General features: G+C 33.1%; 4 protein-coding genes across 4 annotated transcripts; 2 read left to right on the top strand and 2 right to left on the bottom strand.

The window, feature by feature from the left end:
- Positions 1–428: 428 nt before the first annotated feature.
- TRIADDRAFT_52997 (uncharacterized protein) lies at positions 429–4,933 on the top strand (the record flags this gene model as incomplete). The annotated part of the gene is made up of 9 exons (XM_002109735.1): positions 429–864; positions 1,739–1,967; positions 2,566–2,725; positions 3,103–3,325; positions 3,461–3,525; positions 3,596–3,698; positions 4,014–4,186; positions 4,267–4,435; positions 4,548–4,933. 9 exons carry the CDS (start codon positions 429–431, stop codon positions 4,931–4,933), a joined length of 1,944 nt encoding a protein of 647 aa, XP_002109771.1.
- Positions 4,934–5,844: 911 nt separating this feature from the next.
- TRIADDRAFT_21381 (uncharacterized protein) lies at positions 5,845–8,545 on the bottom strand (the record flags this gene model as incomplete). Its single annotated transcript, XM_002109174.1, has 9 exons — positions 5,845–5,964; positions 6,293–6,338; positions 6,447–6,595; positions 6,663–6,740; positions 6,892–7,019; positions 7,467–7,518; positions 7,669–7,788; positions 8,124–8,240; positions 8,432–8,545. Coding segments are annotated over 9 exons (924 nt in total), but the record flags the coding sequence as incomplete, so codon positions are not given.
- Positions 8,546–13,709: 5,164 nt separating this feature from the next.
- On the bottom strand, positions 13,710–18,444 carry TRIADDRAFT_63611 (uncharacterized protein; the record flags this gene model as incomplete). The annotated part of the gene is made up of 17 exons (XM_002109173.1): positions 13,710–13,727; positions 14,189–14,267; positions 14,346–14,455; positions 14,537–14,663; positions 15,104–15,175; positions 15,290–15,342; positions 15,482–15,623; positions 15,707–15,760; positions 15,840–15,944; positions 16,043–16,126; positions 16,264–16,404; positions 16,577–16,671; positions 16,760–16,823; positions 16,988–17,042; positions 17,191–17,263; positions 17,466–17,521; positions 18,423–18,444. 17 exons carry the CDS (start codon positions 18,442–18,444, stop codon positions 13,710–13,712), a joined length of 1,350 nt encoding a protein of 449 aa, XP_002109209.1.
- A 1,538-nt stretch (positions 18,445–19,982) lies between these two features.
- Positions 19,983–26,921, top strand: TRIADDRAFT_21306 (uncharacterized protein; the record flags this gene model as incomplete). Its single annotated transcript, XM_002109734.1, has 36 exons — positions 19,983–20,052; positions 20,322–20,419; positions 20,901–21,002; positions 21,202–21,330; positions 21,413–21,468; positions 21,538–21,620; positions 21,694–21,743; positions 21,851–21,896; positions 22,015–22,103; positions 22,297–22,340; positions 22,430–22,510; positions 22,685–22,746; positions 22,827–22,887; positions 22,954–23,028; positions 23,136–23,167; positions 23,248–23,310; positions 23,392–23,451; positions 23,551–23,647; positions 23,716–23,773; positions 23,857–23,886; positions 23,993–24,078; positions 24,158–24,238; positions 24,308–24,381; positions 24,493–24,610; positions 24,707–24,790; positions 24,969–25,000; positions 25,071–25,133; positions 25,239–25,294; positions 25,363–25,502; positions 25,674–25,737; positions 25,824–25,918; positions 26,007–26,147; positions 26,239–26,322; positions 26,419–26,520; positions 26,611–26,664; positions 26,765–26,921. Coding segments are annotated over 36 exons (2,817 nt in total), but the record flags the coding sequence as incomplete, so codon positions are not given.

Here is a 26,921-nt window from a genome sequence, read left to right as displayed (position 1 = left end):
AATTACTCTTCCTATTCTATTTACTGTGAGTAAACAAACTTGTCAGTTGGTAGTGCAATACTACAGTATACAGTACAGTATTGAGAGCAAGCAAAGTACAGTACAGTGTACAGTACAATACAGTACTGTACTGTACAGTACACTAGATTCTACAGTCTAGGCACGGTGTGTGGACTGTAGACAGCTACCTTGCAAGTACTGTACTAGAATTAATTGAAGTTTTGCCCAGCAAACGCAAGCTCCAAGCTAAAGGTTTCGCCCATACAGGTAAAGATAAGTAATAATAATTAATGTATATATCCTAATGCAATAGTAACTTTAGGTTGATTTCTTATTAAGCTTCAATTTTTAATTTAAAATTGCGCGATTGATTATAAGGTCAAGCACAAAATTGATGGGTGATTGATGTACATAAATGCGACATTGCAATGGAGTTAATGCAATTGGATGATGAGCATATCAACCTGCTAAAGGCTGTACTAAATTCCTTTATGCGCGATCCTAGCCGTTTTATTGATGATACATCAGTTGAAAAATTGTTATCATGGTTATCTACTGTATGTCGCTGTGAAATACAGGTTGAAAGACTGGGCCAAGATTGGATCTTGCAATTTATTTATGATAGCCTAGACCAAGATAAGGCAGTTATTACAGCTTTCGCTATAAGACTGATAGGCATGTTAGCTGCATGGCCTTTCTATTTCCAACGTATGCAAAATCTAAGGCAATATAATCTACTCGATTTGTTGGCTTCCATGCCTTCACAATCTAGTTGGAAGTCAGCTACCGTTCGGGATGCATATTTTAAAGCAGCCAATAATTTAATACCTTGTCGTCGAAGTTTTAACTGGATTGTTGCTAAAGGTATGTTGATAATAAATGCAATTTCATCGATGCAATGAATGCATGAAATAATAGCTTATGGAAAATAGCTGATTATAATAATAACATCATGTCATGAAATTGCTAGGATAAGTTGTTTAAACCGATTGATAGTCTGATGGAATTAATTTATGTGCTTTAAAAGCATTGTAGAATATCAAGAGCTGCACTATACAGTACTATAAAACGGCACCAACGACCCTACAATAGTTATCACATAATGAATTTTGAATTATAGTTATAAATTCAATCCTGTCTAAAATTTAGTAGATTAGTAAGGCTATATATAATTCAACTACTTTGAAGGGTGCAAATTGATGACGCTATCATAAATTGATTACCATATAAAATAGAATCTACCTGTTCGCAAATACTTTATTATACTGCTACGTTTGCATTCACAGCTATTTCCTGTATTCAAATTTTAATAAATAATTCAACATTGATTGCTATGTTAGCATCTGTAAGTCTATCAGTTTACACATACAACTACAATTCAACGCGCTTGATACTGATAATTTTTTATCAAGTAAAATTTAATGCGAATTTACTACACCGAAAGACTTTTCATATCTGATTTACATCGAAATTATCTTTGCTCTGACCTTTCAATAACTTGAGAATTAATCAATTAAACTTTGGTAATCAAATCTGTCAGTGGCAGGATGCAATCCTTCACGATGACAAAGTGTTGCCTATTGTACTGTACGAGACTTTGTTTATGTAATGTCTGCCTCGAAATCTGTAGATACGCAATTATGGCTGCTATGGGTATCATGTATACGGTAGATCTTGCCAACATTTCTACTCGCTAGATTTATACATGTTACTTGAATACTTTTGGTTTGTCTCATAGATATGGTAACGGTTGGCTTGTCTGCGCTTGGTGATGATAGTATATTTGTTATGAAGAGTGCGATTAACTTTGTTGTCCAATATCTATTGTGGCACGGTAGACATCATTTTCAAGAGCACAGCTGTGATCAAGAACCTATGGATTTGCAATATTATAATGACGTAATCAATGAAATCAGCAACTTGCTTACCCAGTCTAAGCTATCTTTGGCTAGTATTGATAGTCAGTTGTCAGCAATAGCAATCATAGTGGATTATCTTGCATTAGCTGATGAACAAGGTTTACATCTAATTTTGAACAGTTTTCCTACACTTGGATGCTGTATTCACCATATTCTACATACCGGAGATTTTGTAGCGTGCAATCAAGTAACATCAATATTCAAGAATATTTGCAGCAAATTTATTACGTAATGATTATATTCTATTTGTATACATGCACTTATTGTATATCCTTATTGTTAGATATCAAACTATTTATTCATAGTAGTGCTTATACTTTTGACTGTAAATGATGATCATACATATTAATTCTGCTTGTAATCTGCCTTATTTCAGATCATGGGATTTAAATTGGAATGCGTTTGTCAATTCAGATCGTAGCAAATTAAACCACAAACATGACAATCATTCGAACAATCTTCTTGCCACTACATGGTTGTCGATGCCATTAGCACTGTACCGTAGAGGTTTTATTACAACTGGAATGCAGTTGTGTGCGTCGTTATCGTTCTACAACAATGCAGTTCCTAGGTAACCAATTCGAATATCGAATGCTTCCATGTTCATTTATTAGTTTGTGTAACCTTGATGCCTCCTACCGCGTAGGGAATTATCAATATGCAATCCAAAGCTTCTATCTGAGATCCTCTACCGTCCTCTACATTTGGTTATGTATGGGATGTTCACTAGGGATGAACAAGATGTTAGCTTAGAAAGATCTATTGACATTTCTTTGGATATTTTAAAAGCGCCTATATTGGCAGATGTATGTATTGCGAATAATCAAATGTTAGCCATTTATCCCTTTATAATATTTAATTACAGGAAACGAATTAGATATTATTCTGCAATGACTGTAGTGAATTACCTTTTAATTGTTTTTTTTCTATTTTGTGCGTAGCAATTATCGGCACTCCAAAAACATTTGGATTCCATCCTAACAACCGTTTCTTTAGGAAAAGCACAGTCGCAGGCTGCAATAGTTTGTCATTCCATAGAGTCCATTATTTATTTATTTAATATGGTAAATGAAGTACCTTTGAAGTATAAACCTATGAAATGTATTTATATCGTTAAGGTTGAACGAATATTTTTGCAAACCTCTTGTAAGAAAAAGACATTTAAATTTTTGTTTTCTGTTAGGGTTACCAAGATCTAGTTTCGGCAACATGGATTAATTCTGTCGTCGTACTGTTCGCCTTGTGTAGTTGTCCGTCGTTGTTAACTAAAGAAACAATTAGTAAAGTTAATGATAATATTACTGGCAGTATAAAAATTGCGAGGGCTGCATTAGATTTTGTATCTCATTCTATTAAACAAATTAAAATCATCCGACAATCGCAACTACCATTTTGCCCCTTGTTAGGTATAGTGCACAACTTCTTAAAAATTTCTGATGTTAGCTCTCTAGAATATGTTATTTTTGATTGCATATTTTCGATTATAATGTGAACTTCTTGCTTAATGGAGATGATGTAATACTGTATATTATTTTAATTAGGTGAAGCAATTGACCCTGTCTATGTTATATTAGCCGCTATCAACCAAATTGATCTAGAGGAGGCGGTGCGTAAAGTACCTTTTGTAATTGCTATTGATTATTTTTATTTAATTTAATTTTTCGTATCCCTTCTAGATCTTAATTAAAAGCTTGAATCTGTTATCGGAAATCTTGTTAGAGTTAAACGATGATGAAATTATCTTACTGTTAGATACATATAGAATTAGCAGCAATCAGGGTAACCTTTTAATGTAGCACAATAATATATGTATTCTATAGATTTACAATTGAGTTATCATGAATAAATCAATGATATGCATAGTAGGTGTGTTAACTATTACCTTTTCCTCTACTGAAGCCATTTTTAATAGTAACGAAGGATGCAACTTACTGCATTGTATATCTTGTGCCTTGGACGACGCAAGGTGGGAAGTAAGAGATTCTGGGATAGCCTTAGCAATGAGTGTATTTATAAAGGCAAAAGGTTAATAAATTTTGAATAGTGAAAAATAGCTGACTCTCATGATCAATAGTTGTAAATTTATATTTTAAGGAAACAAAGAAATATACCAGCAAGTAATCAATGGTGATCTGGTTGAAAAAATTTGGAAACTCTCAAATGATGATGAAGGATTCGTTAAAGCATCGGCGTTAAATTCTATGTGCCAGCTATGCAGTGCTATCTCTAAACCTGATGATCTAGATCCAGTGTTCAAAGAAAATAAGGTATCATATCCTTATGGATAACATGCCTTGCAAACGATATCTCCTTAGCATCTTGTGACTCTAATCTTAATCTTTTATAGATTTCTGATGCAGTTTTTCAAATTATATTAAATGATACGGAAGCTTTAGCAAGACGCAGTGCAATCGATCTTGTGATTCAATGCTTCAAGTATGGATTTATATTAAAAGATGTAGGCAATTGTGCAAGTGAGACAGCTCAAGATATTATAAACGTATTAAGAAATGAAAGTATGTACATTAACATTATTATGAATTCTTTTGTTATGTAATTCAACTGTATCGAATATAAAGCGGTTTGACATCTCGCAGTATTTATTTCTTGGTTGTAATTGTGCAACAGGTAATATTACTAGTACTCTACGTCAAAGCTGCCATGATTTAGACTGGGAAGTTAAAAGACGCGGACTTTTGTTTTGGAAAGCATTTATTGAGCGACACTGGCAAGAAAGTTGTACTGAGGCTACAGCGAAACATTACACTATAACTAGTCATAATAGTAAGATTATATTATCACTGGTACTTAGCGGGTGTGCTATTGCACTTCAGGATGCAATAGAGGACTGCGATGTTGTCATCCGGCAGGAGAGTTGTGCTATACTATTATCTCTGCAAACTAAATTGAATCTTGACCTATTGGCAGATTCTAAAGCTGCAATTACTGAGCAATTAAGGTTTATTCCTGGTTACTTTATAAAATTTTATATCTTATGGTTTTATTCATTGTAATTACTATCTTCCATATTATAGAGAATTCGACGATCGTATCAAGACAGAGCCAGATAATCACTTAACGTGCAATGAATTTTTTGAAAAAATAATGAGCACCAACTACCACAACTTAATCCAAGCGTGCGATGACGCCAGACAAAGTCACTTTAATGTAAAGCGCCTAATGAATGATTTATTATTCATTGCCAATCAGGATACCTTGCTAGATTGTTACTGATGTCCATAATTAATAATTAAAGTAGATAGTTCGTAAGTGTAAAGTACAAGTGTATGGTTGGCTATTCATTGACAAGAGAATACTCTGCCAAAGTTGACTATTATCTTAAAGTAGAAGCGGTATACGAGATAAAATTATAACTCCTGATATACTTAAACGTGTAAATACCGAAGTAAAATTACTAAATAAAATAAATACATTGATTGAACTAAATTTCGGCAATTTAATCAAGTTATTTCCTTGTTCAATTGCGGATTTGTTCGATTTTCATGTATTGACGACCCAAATGCAAGTCATGATTACATTGATGAAGCTTAAAGATTACAAGAACAAACACCAATCCAAACGGATACAAATATTTAACTGAGACGGATGACAAATTTAACATACACCTAAAAATAATTATATCAGCAAAGTGTCGTCGTATATATTTACATGGAACAAGTTGATTTGAAGAATTATTTAGCATTATATTATCCTTGATGCTAAATATTAAAGCAGTACAGTTATAACACAAAAATCTTTCACATGAATCGAACTAACAGTACATACTGTAGAGTACAATAAAAGCTGAATTTTATGGATTAAAATTGTAATCTGATAAAGCAATCACACATTCAAAATGGATGCTATTGAATAATAGCAAAATCCACGGTTAAAAGATAAATTAAAACTAAGCAAAGCAAATCAATTATTTATCAGAATCGTATAAAATAGTAGACAATCGATACTGAGTTTCGGCTAAAACACCCTTAACGTAATTGGCAGCGACTATATCGGACGATTGATATTTCTTTATGAAAGGATGTTCCTATGTTAAAGAGTGGTAGAGTTAGTAAATATAGTTATTCACTTTCTCCGTTACTCACAGTTAGTCAAAGAAGTATTTAATCCGTATACTACTTATAGAAAACAAATTAAGTGAAAATTAATAAAGTAGAAATACAATTTTACTTTTATTTAATACAATGGAAAAATGTAGAACGGTACTCGTATGAGTACTGTATAGACGCATTTCAGGTTTCTATTTCATTCAGTAAAACAAGTTATATTTCTATTATTAATTTTCCTAAATTTCGATTGTACTATAGACTTCATTATACAGTATATTCGACTTAAACAGCTGAATACTTTCTTACCATGATGGCTCCATACTTTGGTCGCTTAGCGACTTCTTTAATTAAGCTAAGTATTATGGTATCATGAATGCATACAATTAGTATTAGAAAAATTTGCTGTAATCCCAGTAATTTATTACAATCACTCGATTGAAGTCAAAGCATTTAATCTCACCAACTATGCACGAAACTTATAAATTCATCAGTAAACTGTTTTCCGGAAGTATTCACTAAACGAGGTGCAGGCCCGCTAACAACCTGAGATAATTGCTCAAAGATTGTTTTCCACTGGGGATAAGGAAATTTTCCAGTTGCCAATTCGACCTGTTATAAAAATTAGTCTCGTAAGCTTAATTGTGTATATCAAGAATGCTAAATTGCAAGTGCCTACAAGTGTAATCCCCAAGCTCCATATGTCTGATCGAACATCATAACCATCGCGAGCAGTTTCAGGATTTATACGCTCAGGCTATTAAATATAAATAATCACAGTCAACAATATTGTACATATATGTATAGTGCTGATGGTGTTATTGATTAATCGAAAACTTGCTCATGTACGATAAAAATAATCGATATATCTGCGTGGCAATTGTGATGAAATCACACGAAATACTTACAGCCATATACGGTCTACAACCGGCGTCACGAGTTTTTGCTATAGAATCAACAAGTTTACCACTTATACCAAAATCACAAAGCTTAACGTTTCCATTATCGTCCAGAAGAATATTAGATGGCTTCACGTCTAATTTATTATATTTCATTTGTCAGATAGTAACATAATAGCAAAATACAATTAAAATCTGTAATATGACTACTTTTAAATTTCAATAGTCGTCTTAGAAAAATGCTAAAGAAATTCGTACTAGGAACTTCTAGTTTTAGTACCCCATAACAGATAGTAAATTTACGTCATGATCATAGTGTTTTACAGACGGTATATGAAGGTGCTAATAATTAGTATTCTGATTTCGCTTTAAATTTAAATTGTACAAATAGGCTATCTTTAGCATTTAGGGAATTGTATAAAAACTAGTGATTAATCGTAAACAATAGTACTGTATCAAACAAAAATGAAGAGATTGAGAAATACAAAATGATCTCAATCCGGCAACTAATTGAAAGAAATAATATTGATTACAAGTACTTGTCAACTGGTTCTAGCAAAAGATATCTTAATTAGTAATCTTACCTCTGTGAATTATATTTAGTTCAGTTTTTAAATAATTTAAAGCTCTAACGACCTAATTAGTGACATGAGAGAATAATTTAAACTTAGGCGAGTATACCAGCATAAAGGTAGGACGGTAACTAAACACCACTTGCGAGACAGTTCTTAATATAAACTAATTCATGAATACATTTTAATGCCTAGATATTATTAGATAACTTACAGCAACGGAGATTTTGCCTAAAAAATCTTCAGGAAAGGTTTGCTTTAAATTGCAATAGACTAATTTCGAGAATTTATCTAGTGATATAGTCATTAATTCCATACAAATCCAAGCATCACCCTATATATGTGTGTAGTATCATTAAGTTGAGATATTAAATCCAAAAAATTCAAGTACATTGCTAATAAATATATATATTCATGGGTTTTAAGTGGCACCGATAATTATAGGCTGAATATAAACTATAAAGGAAATGATCACAGCCTGTAAATGTTGTGACTAATAGTCATCTGTAGTATTAAATTTAAAGCGAATATGAACAATCTCACGAAGTTACGCTAAAATTTATAGCTGTTAATTCATGCTAATGGGTGTTGAATATGGTAAGAAAATATGCGATAGTAGCCAATAATAATTATCGAACACATTTATATTTATACTCATACAAGATGTACCTCATGGAAAACGGCTCCATAGAACTTCACGATATATTCGCAACGGCTTTTAATTACAACATCTAAATCCATTAATAGTCTGCGTTGCTCTAGTCCGTCTACTTCAGCTCGAATTCTCTGTGAAAGGTAATGCTAATGTAAATAACTACTCTAACGTTTATTTTAATTCGGTATTCTTTCAGTTTATGATTGGATGAAGTCAGTTACAGAATTCATTTAAAATTGACAGGGAATATATTTATACTATATCGCAAAGGAAATTTAACCAAGGTGACATGCTTCTTATCATTCAGAACTGAAATAAATACCTTTACACCCATTAAAGTTTTACTCTCTTCATGTAGCATCTTGTTTACAGTGCCATATGCACCACGGCCGATTTCACCTTCATCGATCAAATCGGTTGCAACAAAACTATAATTCTATCAAGAATAAATTAAAGTTAGGGTACTCAATACTGTACTTGTTGTAGGTACATAGATGAGTCTAGACCTGAGCAGAAATAGTAGTTACAGAATCTAAAGAATAAATCATATTGTACTGTATTACGACAAAGGACAGTCTGTCCTATTGTGCTAAATGATGTGGTACTGTTTCAAGCCTTTGTGCTGCATTTAGCGATTAAAGTATGTAGAGGCTACAGTAAAGTAAAGCAAACAAGATAAAAAGATAGTGCTAGTTTAGTTTTGCAGATGATACCTGTCCATCGATTGTTAAAGTTCCTTGTGTTCCTAGTTTATGTTCTTCGATAGGATTACTAGATGCGCATACAGCGAAATTTAGGTATTATTATATCATCATTTAGCTAGTGAAGTAAGCATCGATTAGCTATCCTAATTAAATTAGACATTGAAATGAAAATTGAAGTAGTTTTTAGAACTTACACTTGTACTTTTGGTTGAACAGGAGATTTTCGACGAGGTGGTCCTCGTTTATCAAAGTCTAGCTTAAGTCCTCGCTTACTACTACCTATAAAAATATGATAGCAACGGTTAATCCGTACGAAATGGTGATCAGAAACTGTCTTTATTCGACCGTTAATTGAATCATGATTTAATTTAACATCTACAAGCACTTTTGATATTTTAATAACTGATGTACGATTTTTTCTCGTCTTGTCAATCCCATATACCTATCCGTTATTACAACTAAATACAGTAACGAAATTATGGCTGGTAATCTGATAGCGTTTCAAATTATATCATTAGTGAAGAGAAGTATTTTAATATAAATTGATACGTAAGGTAGCTTAGTTTATAATCTTGACTACTACAGATGGATCAGGTTGGATGGAAGTAGGAAAAATACGTCTACTTATGAATTGGAGAAGAAGAGAAGTAGTAAAATGTATAAGTAAATAATGCAATTACGGTAGACAATCGAATAGCGTTTCAAATTATATCACTAGTGAAGACAAGTATTTTAATATTGTAATTGACTCGTAAGATAGCTTAGTTCATATTCTTGGCTACTACAGATGGGAGAGATCCAATAGCAGTAATTTCGTCTACTTCTGATTCGAAGAAGAGAAGTGAAACTATATCATGAAATTATAGCTGACATTGTCATAGCGTTTCAAATTTTATCAATAATGAAGAAAAGTATTTTCATATTTAAATTGGCACGCAGGGTAGCTTCGTTCATCATCTTGACTACTACAGATGGAATGGATCCGATGGCAGTCAGAAAAATACATCTACTTATGAAGCGGTGAAGAAGAGTAACGAAACGTCTACATGTACTGTAAATTATCGCTTTCGAGTGGTATCCATTGGGATCTTTGTGTCCTTATGCCATTGTCGTGTACCAGTAAAAAGTAGGAGACGCTTGTTTAAACGATACGTTTACTGCCATGACAGTTAACTTGCTTTTCAATTCTATAGGATTTTTATAGTACAATGTGCGATAATCTACCTATCTATGTGATCGTAATGTCGATCTAATGTCGCTGCCGTTAAGGAATAACGAGACATACTATACTGGACTCGTTCAAGTTGGACCACTGCATTACACCCTTGAATAAAAAATGATAGCCTGCAATATAGTCTAACTTCAAAGGTTGGTTTTCTTCTTCTTCTATTTGAACCCCCTCAACATCTTGTATATGACCAATAACGACAGTATATCTTAACATCGATGATAAGATTATTTCGAATAGGGGATTGTCAAGCTGTATCGTCTTGATCAATATGACAAATTTGCATTTCAATTGCATGGAAATTAGAATAAAAAATTAGACCCTAGCTCGACTAGATTGCTAACCGTCATGACTGCATCAAATAGTAGAATGCCATTGTCAAATACAAAAGGTTCTCATGCGTTACAAGAGTATTTTAAAGCTAGAATTTTCACTTCTAGCGTAACACTTCCACTCTTCAACTACAGCAGTTGCACTTACCTAAACCACTCATGCTAATGCTAGTAATTTGTGTTGTCTTGCAGTTGGAAAGACGTCGAATATCCCAAGTGATAAATATGGTTCTTGTTGGGTTGCAGGTTTTACTTTTGCGGCTACTCCAGTTGGGGCATCCAGCGTCATAGCGGTCCAGTACGGTGCAACAGCCGGTATCGTGGTCGACAAGAGAGAACAGCGATCGATTGGTAGTGAAAAGGTGTGGATTAATGACTTGAATGAAACAGTCTCCAATATTCCATACGGCAACCTTAATTGGTCGATACCACAGCATCAGAGTGTACAGTACAATCTTGTACAGTGTACAGTACTGGATTGTACTGTAGCTCAGCATGAAATCGTTGACGTCATACTTGAATGACGGACTAAGGAAAGAGAGCAAAATTGATTACTTTCACTCTTCAGGCAAAAAGAAAACTGCAATCTAGAATGCAGTGAATTGTATGGATTAGTATCACCTATATAGTACACAGAATAGTAGGCGATAGGCACGGTTATTAGAGTCCCCTTAATAAATAAAGATGGAAAAAGTTTTCTATCTCGGACAGCTTTCTCTTCCAGTAGTGATATTATAATGAATGTCGATCATCCATTGCAATGGTTTCAGCAGCTAGAATAGTGCGACTGTGTTAACAAGTCTTAATCAATTGGTATTGTACTGTAGATACTTCTAAACGGACCACGAAAGGTGTACATTGCGTGTAATATTATTGTTTATGCACTACTGTAAGCAGTGGTTAACAGTTGAGGTGGCTAACTTCATTTTTTCCCCTTTTGACACCGTAACCTCTGTTTGCTGTATGCCTCAATAGTAAGTTTAGTTTATTACGAGTCATCTACTAGCTCTAGTCTCTACAAATTAGTACTCAGTGAATAGTGTTCATTACTATGAGATATGGAATGGCATCCAATTGTCAAAGCATGACTTTTTTTTTATTATTATTGTGCATGATGGTCCAGGCAAACGTGCACTTTTGCAATGCTCACTGATCGATTAGTTATGACATCATTTACTTTATCGTAGCTCGAGTAGCTCGAGTAGTGCCAAGACCGTATATGGCAATGGACCAGTTAGCCAACACGGATAAAAATAATCATTACTAATAACAAAAACAAATTTATTTAAAGTTGATGAGTAATATTTCCAGCAATCTTGGAGTGTCTTCATTCGATGATAAGGTAGTGACTCATCAATGAGTCATCAAATCCACTGCTGAGATGAAGCCAATAAAACTCCTCTCCATTCGTAGTAGTACAATTTACATGTTTTGCAACATTACAGACTCATTCATTCACTCATTCATTTGTTTGTTTACAATCAAAAAGTGGAAAAAGAAACCCCCAGCATGCCAATGCTCTCATTATATCGATATGATTCGCCCTAGTTACTGGAAAAAGTGCAGATCTTATGCACACGTTGATCACTTAATAATGTGATTGCAATATATTCTACGGAATGACTGGTGTTTTTTACTACTGCACTCGGATAGCCTATGCTCTCATTCGATCACTCAATAATGTTAGGGTTAGGGTTAGGGTTAGGGTACTCTATGAAATGACCGGTGTTTTTTACTACTGCACTCGGATAACCTATGCTCTCATTATATCGATATGATTCGCCCTAGTTATTCGAAAAAGTGCAGATCTTATGTACCCTTCGATCAGCTAATAATGTGATTGCAATATACTCTATGAAATGACCGGCGTTTTTTACTACTGCACTCGGATAGACTGATTTCAAACCCGTAGGTGATTCATCTCAGATATGAAGTAGCAGCAAAGGCGTTATCACTATAATCTTGACAATTTAAAAAATTCCAAGCATTAAGCGAGAAATCTTCAAATGAGTCCTCTAGAGAATTACAGGTTAAACTGATCTTTTATTGTTAGTGATAGATCCCTCGCTTGCTATACTTTCCGTACATACTTGTAGTTTTTACTAAACTGTACAATCAATCACTGACGCACAATTAATCATTCATTACAGTACGCTACACTGTATGGAAACTAAATAAAACCAACGATTTAGCAACGGGCTAAAATCAACAAGCACCGCACGATACCTTATGAGAATAAGATGACAGTTTGATAATTTATAATGAATGATGGAATATCTAAAGAATACATGAAACTAACAATTTTAAAATTGAAATTTAATCTACAACCTCTTCCACGTACTGCAGTAACTTAGTACTACTGTGCTTCGGTATTATTGCCATTCACAAAAATAGCTTACTGTAATGTAACCTTAAACTTACAGTACCCTATCGGCGCCGTATTAAATGAGAGAGTTAAAAGAAAATTTTGCCCTAATATATTTGCGAAACTCTTATTTCTATCATCACGCAATTGATGAACCATGGCGATTGGCTGAACGGCCCCTTTCAATTCTTTTATTACAAAACAAGTGACTGTCAGGGATGGTTAAAAGACATTAAAATTCCTGATTTTTCTGTATCAGTATAGTGATTTAAACGCATGACTAACAAATTATATTGAACTGCTCATGTAATTTCAGCCAGTCGATTGTAACTTAATTATATTTACTAACAATATTAACTAATTAATTATTGTTTTGTATGCGTCGATACTTGTCTTTATATCACAAAAAATCAGAGAATATAAGCTTATTTAATAGCGCCGCCTGCCATGAAAACCAGCTGAGGTATCATTCATTAACACATCAATATCATCCATAAAATGATATCAAATTTACAGCGCTAGTTTTTAGTATTAATAAATTTCAGTATTTCGATAATTCAATAGACAATGCAGGATATACCGTAATTATTACACATAAGACTGTAAATTGCTTTTGTTAGACACCATATCTCACAAACGTTCCTAGATTTTAGGCCAAAAGGTAATCAAAACAAGTTTTTGTTATACTTACTAGCCATATTCCTACATCGAGAAATAAGATGTACTATACTTAAAAAAGAGAAATGGAATTACTGTAATTATAACACCAAAGTTAATAATCAGAACACGTTATTTAGAGCAGGATTCGCTTTCTTTCAGATTGCTCAGCTCAATGGCAAATAACTAAACTTCTTCCTTTGATCAAGTATAATGCAGATTTTATTTTTTGATATTTTAATGTAGAATTAGATAGTATATTTAAGCCGGTTAATACCTACCAGCGCGATGTCACTAAATTCAAGTTAAATACGCTATACAGAAATGCATTCCTAAGATGAATAAAACAATGAAGTGTAGCTGTTTGTTTAGCATCCACCCCTGATGCATAAAAATAATCCACGGTTTGCATCTTAACTTAACTACAAGCACGGTAAATGATAGAATTCAGTACAGAGTATAGTAGCTGGAACTACTGCTACTTACATAATTATCTAATGATATAAACTATTCATCCTTACGAAGATTAAAAGCTCTGCAGCAAGAATTTTAACATTTTTACATAGTAGTATTCAGTATCTACTGTATTTTCTCGTTTTATGACTTATTTAGTGAATTTTATATTTTTTTTCTAGAAATTATCTCTTGATATCAACCTTTCCAACCAATACTAGGTAACAGTTGTTTATTCTTCTAATAGCTGTAGTAAAGAATTAAAAAATCAGCCTAAAGGTTTTACTGTACATTTCGTTGAAAATGTGTTAAATCATAGCATTTAAAAATAATATCTTACTAGTAAGTGATTAGCACTTAGGTTAAATCCATGGCAAATTTGCTCTATGACCGTACGCAAAGTTGATAACGAATCTTCCCTACAAGCAAATGATAAAAAATTAATAGCTACTACGTGTAACATAAACGTCTATCCAATAGGCAATACGATAGCATACCAGACAGTGTCAGCAAGCAATTCCATTAACCGATCGATCTGATAATTTTGTAATGACTTTTCAAAGGTCATCAGTGCTATATATAGTTGATCAGCCGCGTAACATCGAACCTAGTCATATACATATTCGTAAACATATATTACTATTTTACCTCATAAAACTACATCAATTATATAAACCATTTCAATTACCTTTGGATATTTATTCATCAAATATTTTATAATCAGTGGAATTGATCGCTTTCTGATTTTATCCGGAAATTCCATCATGGCGCAAGTACTGGCACACAAACAAGAAAACAATGTAACCGATATTGTCCTAATCATCGACAAATTATAGAAAGTAATTACGCGCTAATAATAACTTCAGTCTTTATAACGTCAGTTGAAGTCACGCTTTCTACTTCCAACATATCCATGACCCCCAAAAGAAAAGGATGACTATATGATAAAATTTTGCGTTACATGATTAAGTATGAATTATTAGAACTTGGCACAGGTTGCTGTATACATTAAAATTCGAAAAAGAAGATCGAAAGTGTGTACCAATCGTTATCCATAATTAATGAAAATGAGTCATTCAAGAGTAGAAAATCCGTCATACATAATAATGGAAACACAATCCTGTAATCATAAAATTAACTTAACGTTAAATTATTAATGAAATTTTACGTGTGTGAGCTGTTCAACAATTCAATTAGTATGAAATATGTACATGTAGCAATAGAAAGAACTATAGATGTAAGTAAATGAAAGAACCTATCCGTTCGACCATTATTCTTATAAATAGTTGTTAGTGTGTTCAAAAAATCTTCAAACTGTTCTATATTCCTATTTAATGAACAAGTTATTAGCAACAAAAAAATTAGATTTATTTAATGGTGTTTAAAACGGACAATAGCAATATGATGAAAATGATTCGCAATAAAATCGGGATTTACATACTCGCTAGTAGATTCTCTTAAATAATTGAGAAGAGAACGTCGGGCGTGGTTGCACTACAAGATTGCAATAATTGAAAAGAGCAGTGTTATATTTGTGCCTGTTAGTTAACTAATATTTATTAACTTAACAGCTGATTTATCTAATACAAGGCTCTAACATATATTTAAAATAAGCAACGTCTGTAGAACACACCATTGATTCAGATACATAACCACCACTGCTAACAACAATTCCAGATAATACAGGATATGTATATTCTTTCATAGGCAATATTTTTATCAAACGTGAGAATATATCAGCTGATCTTCCTCTTCGAAAAAAGTCCGGAAAGTTTCTGGTAGATAGAATATTACCGTATATCAGCGCAATAGATTTTAACAGTAACCGATAGTTTATTTAAATAGTCTATATTAGTACTTTGGAAACAGTTTCTGAAAAACTTTCAACCCAGGAATTTTTTTTGTATCAGACCTACAATTAAAATTGAAAGTTTAATAAAATGAAAATTTATATCATCTCGGTTTAGAAGATTTCAGCTGTTAGGACTTACACTTCAGAGTGAATTAATCTTATGAAAATAGCACCAGCATGCGCCCGCGTCCTATCCATTTTTTCCGCTGTTTGCTGTAATAAACTGCCAATAAATAGCTTCCAACTGAAATAGGTGGCACAATGATATGCATTATGAAACGATTACACCAGTCCTATACTTAATAAAGCGAATACTGTGGAATACTCTCCGATAATACTTACTCATCTCTTTTAATAAGTGATGGATCTTGCCTAGATATGTGAGTTAAGAGAAATTCAATGCCAGACATGGCAGCTTCTCGAACACTACATTAAAAGTAAATAAGTTATGACGTGTACATAGTTATCAACAAATAGATAAATAAATAATCGACTTTTGCAGTCTCGTGTGAAGGAGTATAAGTTGCACAAGAACATTAACGTTGCTACATTAGTTATCATACATATATCCAACATCGCCGCGCGAATTAGAACTGTAGTCAGTCATGGCTTTCATTAATCCATCAAAGAGAAAGCGAACTATATCATTATTTATAGCAGTTATCCCATCACAATCACCATCAACTGGGCATTTTCGGACAATTCTATGTAAAATGTAAGGTTTGTTTATCAACTAATTGCTAAACATATTATCTATCTGAATATGTACGTAAATTCTAAATTGAGCTTCACATCAATGAAAATATTCTTTCAAATTAAACAAATAAATTTATTATCCTTATCGTTACAAAGTAGGAACTGCAGTAGATAGTTTACTTTTCAATAGCTTTTATAGCTGATTTGCGTAATTTGCTATCGTAAGCTTCCCCACACGAATCAAATAAGATAGCTTCAAGTAGATTTCTTAGTATCTATATTTAATACCAATAATAATATTTTACAATGGAAATGACGATTGCAGTGTGACGATAATCGATCAGTTCTTCATTCATTACTTACGTATTGCAATTTACTTTCTAACATAAATTTTGGTAGCGAGCCAATAAGGACTGCATGTTTGAATCTAAATTATTTGTTACAGTAAATCAAAAATTGTTACTTTTAATCTGAAAAAATATAACATTTAGTAACACATATTTGTTGCTATTTGCTCTCTATAATTAATCAGAGTCGATTTTTAACTGATACTCGGAATTCTTGCATAACTATTTTTGGTGATATATTAACCTCTTGGATTGGGCATCATTTCGAAGCTGGTAAAAGCAAAAGCTAAGTGCTTCTTCTGCAAAAGATTAACGGTCGCATAATCAAACCTTCATTCATTTTATCACCTTTGCAACTCTGGTCCATTACGTTATAACTACAGGCTTTAGTTTTCAATCTGTAGTTTAATTAGGAAAATTCACAGTAGTAAATTAACTCTATCTTACTCTTCGCAACTTCATTTACTTCACCATTTTCCAGAAGAAAAAATATCCTTGCGATATGTTCGCTTGATAAATCCTAATCCAGTAAAAATTTTATTTTATTAATTATTACTAGGATTAACAGTAAACTAAGCGATCGATGGCAAAATAGGTGTCGCTATCTGGTAGCTTTTGGGGGAAATAGGAAGAAATCTAATAAAATTATATACGATAGAAATATCGGTATAAAGTACTCGGCTGTAATACTCAATTTTTTAGTCCTTAATATGATTGATTACCTGTATATCGATATCTCTGCTAGGAAAAGTGTGGTATAGAATTGGTAGCCATTGATCTGAAACATATGTTCAATGGTATCGTATTAATTCGAATTGTACACAGACTGCGGTGGCCATATTTAGATGAGAATTCTGCAGAAAAAGGAACCTGGAGATTTCTAAAATTTTCGAAGTATACATATCGAGCAAGAGCAGCAGTGATTTATCAGTCCTATACTTCAGATTAATCATGTGTAGCCGAATGCGTTGATTACGTTACTGTAGAAATGCCTGGTATTTACACGTATGGTTTAAACTTTAAACTATTAAAGTCTAGCAGCAAGCGAGCGGATAATTAATCAATCGTTGTTATTGACTTTTACTAAGTGGAGGTACAGTAGGTTTACTGCTTAATTTGTTTAAATTTACCATAAGTCCGTGGAGGAATACAGCATGAATTAGTCATTATTTCATATAATCACACATAAACAAGAGAATTTATGAATTTTTGAGATAATAAGCAGAGCAATCTCGTTCTTCACCGTTCTTCTGATATTTACGGTTGTTGTGATGATTGCTGTCATTATTGACTGAACTCGATCGATTTTATCGTTTACATTGTTTAGAATAATTATTTTAATGCATGTACAGTAAATAATGAAATTGGGTAGGGTAATTGGCATCTTCTTCAGCTATATCACCGATGTCAAAGTTTTTTCTACTCATGCCAGGTGTCCGGAGGGCTAAATCATGACATATATATTTTAACTTACAGAATGTAACAGCAAGAGCTAGAACGACTCATTCATGGTACAAAATTTTAATCCTTATTCTTCATATACGTTATCGTACCATAGTTTTATTATGAAGCAAGAGCCAATCAATTAATGTGATCCAACTCTTTCACGTTTTGTCGACGTGGCAGGTAGTAAATACCTACAACGCAGAGTAAATCATCTGATGCTAAACCCTCCTTACCTGCAAGATCCATATCCGGCATCACCGAACAAATAATTCAGCACTACCTGCTAATCAAAGTGATAGCTTGCTTCTCTGCTTGTACACGAATCCAAGAAGTTGTTTACAGTTCACCAGTGCGAGAGTTAAGAAGCCGCAAAAGTTTTTTATTTATTATTATCAAATGATTTCAAAGTCGGACAGAAGCTGACAGCCCAGTTTAGCAGTGTTGACGTTGTTGATGGATTATGTCATCTCCTGTAGCGGTTTCAAATAGTACAGTGCTGTACCGACAGAAATGTAGAGTATTTAGTACTGTACGATAATGAGGGTGTCTGATAGGTCTTTCCCGACGATTGAAACTATATGAAATTATAGTTTTAAGTCCTTATTAGACAAATTTGGTATTATTTGATTAGAAATAAGACGTTTTATGTGAATATGTAATTTAAAGTTACATTAAATGTGTTACAGCTACTGCTATTAGCATTTCGAGTCAAAATACTATATAAATTCTGGCATTTTTCTACAATACGTTGTACTGTATACAGTACTGTACAGTACTACTGTAGGGTCTCGAGTAGCTATGGTACGCACGTACTGTACTGTACGCACGTATGAAATTATACTGTAGTTTGAAGTCCCTATTAGACAAATTTGGTATTGTTTGATTGGAAATAAGATGCTGTATGTGAATATGTAATTCAAATTTACAGTACATTAAATGTGTTAAAGCTACTCATAGTAGCACTTCAAATCAAAAATACTTATACTGTATACTGTAAATTCTGGCGTTTTTCTACAGTACGTTGTACTGTACTGTGGTTGACACACGACCGTACAGTACAGTCAGTACTGTACCAGTGTACCTGCGGTACGCACAGTGCATTACGGTACAGTGTACGATGCATAGTACTGTAGCCCACAGTACACAGCGTAAAGCTCTGAACGGTAGAAAACACATTTGAAAATCCCGGGTCTCTATTTCCATACTGATTGTATTGTGTAGGATAGAGGTTGAAAGGCTATAGTAAAGCATGGTAGACTGCCAGGTCCTGTGTCCACCGCCCAACGTCCACGGATGACTAGGTAGCTAAAAGGCGGTACTGTTCACACTTGGCCAGCCCATAGTATTCATTAGACCGACTCATCTCCATTGCAATTTTCTAAAGATGGCTTATCCTGGAGACGAGATTGATACGGAATATATACAAAACATCCATGAATTCTGTGTGCATAGCAAACAATTAGAAGATTTAGCTAAGAAAATACCTTCGGTTTGTAGCGATCTATCTGGCAGCGAGGATGCATATGAAAATTTCTCTGGTAAGAACTTTCTGATAATGCTAGTGTTGAAAGATTTATATACAATTGGCTAGCAGATGTTGAGATTGTATAGGATTACTTTTGTCGATAGCAACATTGTTTGTAAAAATAATGTAATTGATATCATCGCAGAATGAATTGCTATTACAATCAATAACAACTGATAGAGTATTTAGATACTGATATAGATGTATAGTACAGTGTGTAAAGAAACATTTTAGCTGGTATATTTTAATAAAGTCTCATTTTAAACATTTGATCGCAATCTATCTAGCGATACTCGACGAATATCAAGAGCAACCCCACTTACTGGATCCTCATTTAGGTCAGCTACTATTATTCTCCATCATATACAGTACTAGTAAATTGGTAAACTAGCGACCAAGGAATACTAGAATTATTTCTTTATTATCTTCTATTTGTGTAATGGAAGAATCTTGCCTTTGTTGATGTGTCATTCATTTTGTAATAATCTGATGGTATAATTCATTTTAAATTTTTACAATGCTATACTACGTATTCATTGATGTAGCGTGATCGCGATCTTACAGTCATTGTAAACATATGATGGACGCAAAATTGATCTGTTTGTAGAATCCCTCACGAATATCCTATTGGATCAAATCAGAAATGGTGACAATAATGATGATCAGATCAACCTTGCTTTCAAATACATCCATTGGATATCAAAGGTAAGCGTATTATATGCCATAGTATTTATGCCCCATTACATAAATGAAGTGATTGCGTCATATTTTATTAAGATATAACAAAATGTGATGTTAATCTACATCATCACTGCAGTTGCATTCTACCGTAGATTATGAATTTATAATTATGGTGAAAGAAAGGATGATAGGATATGATAAAATCGCTTAACTACTGTAATAAATATGTAATTACACTTATTATGGTCCATTATTATACATAACATGATATTGCAGTACTTGATAATATGGATATATTTTTGCCGTAAATACTAAAAATTATTAACACATTACATGATATATCTTCAAACTTAGAGTTTTAAGATGCGATCGGTATACTCTATTTGACAAGTAGATGTAATATGTAATAATCTTGTATAACTATCAGGAAAGATAATTCGTAGATAACAAATTCTCTAGCTAGTAAACTTAGTATAACCTGGAATTAATGACTAAATTCTGGTAGGTGCGAGGATATAAGCATGTGGCACGATTATTTCCACATGAAGTACCTGATTTAGAGCCTGTACTGCAGTTACTTATGAAACAAGACAAGAATGATGCCGAGGTATACCACGTCTTCATATATCTATCATTTAAAGCTTTTTTCGCACTGACAGTCCAATGACAGTATGCATTCTATATTGGATTCAGTTAGTTACAATAACAACTTTGATACTGAACATTAAAATTTTACGCTTTATTATTAAAATCGAATAACTACTAATAGGCTTACAATCTACTTCAACATCTATAATTGCATTTAGCACTGGCAAAGTAGATACATCTTGCTACTGTGGCTTTCTGTTGTATGTATGGTTCCATTTGACATGGCACGATTCGATGGCACTAGGGATGAAAGACCTATTATAGAACGTATTATGGATACAGCCAATGTGAGTACAGTTCAACCGTAGGTACTATATGATTTATAGGTAATTTACTTATCAAATTGATTTGTTTTTTGGCATCGAATAGATGTATCTAACCGTATCAGACAAATCAAGAGATATGGCTGGCATCGTTCTTGCAAAGTATGACTTCCTTTTGAGTCTTTAGAGTTAACAAATTTTTAGTAAACCTTAATACTGGTTGATGTGCAGGTTTTTATCACGCCCTGATGTTCGAGATAGAAAATTAGATACTTTTATGAAGACATTATTACAAAAGTCAAAAGAAGTTGATGGTTAGATCTCATTATGTTGCTATTATTTTTAAATAAAATTTTGCTTATCCTAATTGAAATCGAATTTTATCAGTTACCTTAATGACAGGCATGGTAGAATTAAGCGGGTATTTATCTGTCCTTGTAAGTAAATATTTATTCTTCGGTGAATTTATAAAAGTTATAGATAACTTCTATAAATATTGGCCAAGTCTAATTAAATGCTTATACTGCATTGACTTTATCATAAGGCTTTAATATATAAGCACGGGAAGAGAACTGATGTACTTCCATATGGTAATATATATGTATTTATTGTAGTTTATTAACAAAAACCGATTGTTAATTCAGACTTGTTATCAGTATAATAAAAATTGAAAAATATTAAAGCTGCTTTATGTTGCGTCTTTACTAGCTAAAGCAGTTCTCGATACTGTGATTTCATTAAATTTAATGGAAAGTAGTAACACATTACTAAGAAAATATAGTATCAAGATTATCCAGGTATGTAAATTGCATACAGAGGTAAATATTGTAAATGGAATGACTACTAGATCATTACAGTTGTACTTTGACTGAAATTTACCCTTTTATAGATTTATAGTTTTTACCATGATATATATACACTAACCTATGTCCTATTAGTATTTGCCCTGCTCAATAGAATAATACGCATTTGTCTATAATCTTGTTACAGCGTATAGGATTGGCCTTTTTGAAGGCACGGATTGCTTCCTGGAGGTAGATATTAAGCTTCAAAATGCAACAGTGCTTTTTTATAAAAAATGTCATGATAATGCAATATGTAACGTATACTTTTGATATCAAAGATATAAAAGGGGTACCAGGACGCTGTTAAATCTGAAAGAAACTTCAGATAAGGTATTGACAGATATTTCAATATCTAATAAGTATTTAACAATTTGTTCTGCAACCTACTAATTAAATTACGACCAAATTTGATGTGTATACTACAGAAAATGGATGGTACGCCTGCACAAACGGTAAAAAAAATGCTACTTTATTGGAGGCCTTTTCTGCGTGTGCATAGATGTCCATTTACACTTAACTTATATTTAGATAAGTGAGGATGTACCAGTCGATGATGAGGAATACGACGTTCCAGAAGAAATCGAAGATATTTTAGGTGCATTAATAGATTGTATCAGAGAAAATAATATATGTTACACTAATTCTTTGTGTTCTCGAATTAATACAAACCTTTAGAACAATTGCTAAGTGGCTTGAAAGATAAAGACACTGTTGTACGATGGTCAGCTGCGAAAGGGTAATCATTTAGAGTACAAAAAAATTCTTGAAAAATTGCAGTCCTGACATAAGTAATACTTTTAAGTGTTGGAAGAGTTACCGGAAGATTGCCTCTAGAACTTGCTGACGAAGTCGTCGATTCAATATTACGTCTATTTAAGTAAATGTTGCTTCATTAAATATCAATGTGAATTCGTAATTTTTATTCGAAACTTACCTAGATAAGCTGGTATACCAACTTTTTTAATCTAATTTAAAAATTCATAGCTTGGGCGAAGGTGATGGTGCTTGGCATGGTGGTAGGAGTTTTGATTACTGTTTTAATGCAGATATTAAGAGAATCCTACTCCTATACATATTTGGTTTATCATAAATTCAGGTTGTTTGACCTTAGCCGAGCTTGGTAGGAGAGGTTTACTGTTGCCTGAACGTCTTAAACAGGGTATGTATTAACCAAGATAAACAATTTGATACTTCATTTATTTAATTTTGCTCATGTCCGTTCTTATCATCGCAACAATAGTTGTTCCTGTTGTTAAGAAAGCACTGATATATGACGTTAAAAGGGGATCTTATAGTGTTGGTTAGTCTTTATTGATCGTGGATAATATGTTTGGAACAATATAATCAGCTAATTCTTGCCCAAGCTTATATTGCTGCACTTGTATAATCTAAATTTTAGGTTCTCACGTAAGAGATGCGGCTTGTTATGTATGTTGGGCATTCGCTAGGGCTTACGAGCCGAATGATATCAAACCATACGTTACTGATATTGCTAGGTATGTGCATTTATAACGTCTACTTAAAAATCTTTTTAAAATTTTCGCTGACTAGATCACCTTTCTAGTGCGTTAGTAATCGTTTCTGTCTTTGATCGAGAAGTGAACTGCCGAAGAGCTGCCTCTGTAAGTCCATTTATAATTAATAAATAAGTATCGGTTATAATTGATTTTGCGTATATTTCTTATTAATCGACTCATCTTCTAAGGCTGCCTTCCAAGAAAACGTAGGTCGACAGGTATAAACTAAAACTATGATTTACGTGTCATGTCATAATAAATCTTCGAAGTTGATATTTTTGACGAACAACAAGCAGTAAATTGAAGGTTTTAATTGCATTCTAGGGAACCTTTCCGCACGGAATAGATGTCATCACAGCAGCTGATTTCTTCTCCATTGGCCATCGTGTAAATGCTTATCTAAATGTTAGGTAATAATTTAAGCAATGACATAATTATAAGTGCAATGAATTGTGATAGTTTTACATTTGAGTTTAATTTCGCTCCTAGTGTAAATTTAGCGCAGTGTGAAGAATATACGATACCCCTTATTGACCATCTGTTGCAAACTAAGATTAGCCATTGGGACATGTACGTATTAGTCAGTCAACTAAACTGTAACATTTGCTATTTACTAAAATCTCTTTTATAATATGCTAGTCAAATCCGTTGCTTGACTGCATCCGCGTTACATAACTTAACTCCAAAGGCTCCTGAGCATGTCAGAAATAACGGTAGTACACATATTTCTCATAAAATAAAAACTAAAAATTTTATTGTAACCATAATATAATAAAATTTCGTCAATAATATCCTGTGTTAATATATAATGTCTTTACTTACAGTCTTACCGCAGCTATTATCGCAAGTAAATTCTATCGATGTATTTAAACGTCATGGAAGTCTAGTTGCTGTAGCTGAGATCATTTTTGCCTTTCATAACCTTGCAATTTCCGAAAATAAGTAGGCTAACGAGATCGTGAACTTGTATACTTGATCGACTTAGATTGCTACGCTATTTTTAAGCATATACCCATATTCTATACGCATTATTTATAGATCGATATCACAGTTTATTGATCGACATGTTCTTGATGAACTTAAGAAAACTACTATACAGGTAACAGCGATATGTATGTTAATGTATAATTTCTTTATCTACACTAGTGATAAGTTACTGATTGGGAGTATACTAATTTTATTTTGCACGTTCTAGATAGAAAGTTCCAATGCCTTTAGGTGAGTATAACACGTTTTATTTCTTTTTACAGCTACTTAATCACTGAGGCTAATAATTGTATATCTGTGATATAAATTTTAGGGCTGTAGGTGGAGACCTAATGAGATCTGCGGGTGAGTTGGAACGCCTATTATTGGTAATGGTGTGATTTAGGTATTTTAATAATTTCATTCTGATCACTAGTGTGCCGATTGATTGAAAGGATTTCGCAATCGAAACTTTCCTATTATGACGATCCTGTCATAGGTAATATTTATTGCGGTAGTATGTATTTGGTATATAGATTTACATGTCCATCGATATAAGCATTTCAAACCCAATAATTTATAACTAACATCTCCTGATACAAAGATACTTGGCAAAATCTTATTAAAGATGCTCTTGCATATACGGACTCAGAAGTTAGAGTAAGTGCTTGACAAAATTGTAGAAGTATTTTTAGGAAAACCTGCAAATTGTGAATTATTATGCTTAGAACAAAGCCGCATTGGCTTTGCATGCTTTAACGGCTGAATACTATCAAAACAAAGATGGATCGGTAAAAGTAGATAAGAGAGGTAACATTCAGAAACATAATGATCTAAGCAGCCATAGCAAAGTGTACGAATATTATTCGTATAACCGAAATATGTTTCATAAATTTTTGTAGATGCACTACTACAACATCTTTTCTCAAATTTCTCAAATGATATTGAGCATATTAGGTTAGCAAAATTTCAATCAAGTTACTCTCTAAAAGAGTAATTATTTAATAATACAATAACCGTAATTTTCGTTAATATTTAGATCTGGATTTATAAAGGCTGTAGGCTGTTTGCCAAAGTTGTTAATAAGTGATAGATTAAGTCAGGTAAGTAACTATGGAATTCTCACATATCTACCCGCTTTTCATTTTACGTACGGGCTGATTTTTTGTTTCGGGTTTCTTGAAAATAGATACTAAATAATGTGATAAAGGCTACATTGATTAGAAAACCAATTGATGCTAAGCTATCTGAAACCCGAGCTGAAGCAGTCACTGCTCTAACAAAGTTCGTATGCATTATTAGGCCAGTTATTCACTGTTAACCAATATGTAATATATCATTTATTTTGAATATGTAAACACTACTTGAATAGTATCTTTTCTACCGTTGGCGTACAAAAGTTTGGTAATATAGAGCAGTGTTTCTGCCTGGATAATATTCCTAGCGCCTATAATGCTCTACTAACAGCCCTTAATGACTATACCATTGACAGTAGAGGTGATGTTGGAGCATGGTTAGTACAGATATTAAGCAAGTTTATAATTAGCAAAACAGAATCTTGGCGTAAAAATTAAATAAAATTCAAATCGCTGTTTGCTATGTAGGGTACGAGAAGCAGCCATGGGAGCAGTTGAAGTCTTCACTTCTCTAATAGTCAAGCATGATGCTTCACTTCTAAATCCAGAAACGTAAATATTGCGCGATATTTAGGTTTAAGGAGTTTAATGTCGCTGAAAACTGAAAATTTCTCTTAATCTCTTTTGCATATGTCCACTCTATGGTAGAGTTAAGAAAATATTTAATAATTTATTACAACAAGCATCAGAAAAAATTGATAGAACGCGTGACATAGCCGGCAGAACAATGTTAAACCTTTTATATCATGAGTGAGCCTATAGAAACTTAATGAAGCTGGTATACGCACACTATGACTAATTCTTTTCATTTTTATTCCTCTTTTTAAATTTACATCACAGACCAACTATTCCTCATATACCACACTTTGAAGAACTGAAGGAAATTTTTCCTGAGTAATAATTGTAACATTTTTTACTTTGGCGTAGTGTTTCTGTACCTAAGCCAATCTTCTAAGTTACTTCTGCTTTTATGATCTGTTATTCCTGGCTATAGGACTGACATTCGCTTTTTAAATTGGACTTCTGCCTCATTGGCATTTTCACGGACCGTCCGTACTTTATCCCTGATGTCTTATAAATATCACGCTTTGCTAGGCTTGATCGTTAGCGTTGGTGGTTTGACGGAGTCATTGGTAATACAAACATTTTGA

The sequence above is a fragment of the Trichoplax adhaerens genome, genomic scaffold, assembly GCF_000150275.1.
Source record: "Trichoplax adhaerens TRIADscaffold_2 genomic scaffold, whole genome shotgun sequence".
NCBI lineage: Eukaryota > Metazoa > Placozoa > Uniplacotomia > Trichoplacea > Trichoplacidae > Trichoplax > Trichoplax adhaerens.
Note: the sequence above shows the minus strand (reverse complement) of the source record. Positions and strands in the feature narration are given on the sequence as shown.